Consider the following 1,956-nt stretch of genomic DNA (forward strand, 5'->3'; position numbering starts at 1 on the left):
ATCATTTGTTTTTTATTTTCATTAGAAGTATAGCCTATGAATACATATACATGCATACAGCTAGAAATACAAAGCCCCGAGTAAGAAAAATTTTACAAATATGAGAGAGTTGTCCTGACTTAGGTTTTCTCCACTATTTTGCACCTATGTATGGCTGCCTCAATGAAGAATTTCTGAGTGACAGTACTTTTTTTGTATCATTTATGTATTCTTGCTGAGATTATTCAATATGTCTTTTGATCCTTTCTTCAGTTAAATTAATATTGGACCTGAGGCACATTCATTTGTCACTTGAAATGGCTTTGCTGCTAAACAATTTCCTAATGGTATTTTTCATCTGAGCATTTCTCAAGGTATAGATTAAGGGATTTAACATAGGAGTAATCATAGTGTAGAATACAGCAACTGCTTTATCAATGGGTAAAGTAGCTGCAGGTCTCATGTACACAAATATGCAAGGAACAAAGAACAGGATTACCACTGTGATGTGTGAGACACAGGTGGACAGGGCTTTGCGCCTACCCTCCAAGCTGTGGGTCCTCAGGGAGTGCAGGATGACCACATAGGAGATGAGCAGCAGGAGGAAGTTTAACAGGCAGATGAACCCACTGTTGGCAGCAACAAAGAGCCCCAGAGTGTGGGTATCAGTGCAGGCCAGTTTGAGCAAAGGGTTCAGGTCACACATAAAGTGATCAATGACATTAGGGCCACAGAAGGGTAGTGGTAAGATGAAGAGGATCTGGATGGTTGCATGGAGAAAACCTCCCACCCATGACACTCCCACTAGTAGGCGACATACTTTCCGGTTCATGATGGTTGTATAATGCAAGGGCTTGCAGATGGCTACATAGCGGTCATAGGCCATCACAGTCAGCAGAATGACCTCTGCACCTCCAAAGAAATGTTCCCCAAAGATTTGCATTATGCACGCATAGAACAAGATGGTTTTCTTTTTTTGGAGTGAATCTACCATTGGCTTAATGGTATTGACAGAGGCATAGCAGGCATCGATAAAGGAGAGATAGACCAGAAAAAAGTACATGGGGGACCCCAACAATGAACTGGTGGTGATGGTGATTACAATGAGCATATTTCCTACCATACAGATGATATATATGAGCAAGAACATAACAAAAACAATTTTCTGCAACTTTGGATTCTCGGTAAGCCCCAGAAGAACAAACTCTGTCACATTATTCCTATTCTCCATGTATTTCAAGTGAAAGTGAATCGAATTACCTGAAAAAAACAAATACAACCTTGAATTAAACTTCTCCATTCTCATAAATAAATAATGTGTGGATTCTATTGAGTCGAGAAAACTGTTGTGGAGATTTTTGCATTTATATTGTTGAGTGAGGTGGAAAAAAAGTGTTCTGAGTAATGATGATTACTTTCCCTTCTAGTAAAGATTCTGCAAAGACTATATATGTGAGAAAATTTTGTGAACACACAAGGCAAGAGGCTGAGTATCTCTAATTTTCTGAAATGACTCAGAGCTTAGATTGAATTAATAGGTTTCACTCATAGTGTCATTTAAACCCCCAAAGCAAGGTAGGAACAGAATGTGACTGCCATCAAGGTATAACTGAAGAATGTTGCCCTTTTTTTCCTTATGAAATGGAGAAACATGAGAGCTAATTGAGAATAGGAATCAAGGATGGTGAGAAACTTAAGGAAGGGAATATTAGATGTTACTCTTGTAACCATCCTTTTGTGTCCTGGATGAAGCATAGTGGGTTAAATAAGGGGTGGAAGCCAGAGATCAGAACCCCATGTAGCAGAGTAATGATAACAATTGATAAAAGGAGATGAGGGTAACACTTATGGAAATGTAATCAGTGTACAAAAAAGCAGCTATAAAATAATTCATAAAACTTGTTGAATAAATCTAATAACTTTGCAATGCCTAATTATGAAACAATTGATATTTATTTCATGCATGGCATAGTACCA

The 1,956-nt window shown here is 38.2% G+C and overlaps 1 protein-coding gene across 1 annotated transcript; it reads right to left on the bottom strand.

Annotated features, from left to right (window-relative positions):
- Positions 1 to 280: 280 nt before the first annotated feature.
- LOC143391657 (olfactory receptor 4C46-like) lies at positions 281 to 1,210 on the bottom strand. The gene has a single exon (XM_076844415.2). It carries the CDS (start codon positions 1,208 to 1,210, stop codon positions 281 to 283), a length of 930 nt encoding a protein of 309 aa, XP_076700530.1.
- Positions 1,211 to 1,956: the final 746 nt, after the last annotated feature.

Source organism: Callospermophilus lateralis, chromosome 2 (genome assembly GCF_048772815.1).
Source record: "Callospermophilus lateralis isolate mCalLat2 chromosome 2, mCalLat2.hap1, whole genome shotgun sequence".
NCBI lineage: Eukaryota > Metazoa > Chordata > Mammalia > Rodentia > Sciuridae > Callospermophilus > Callospermophilus lateralis.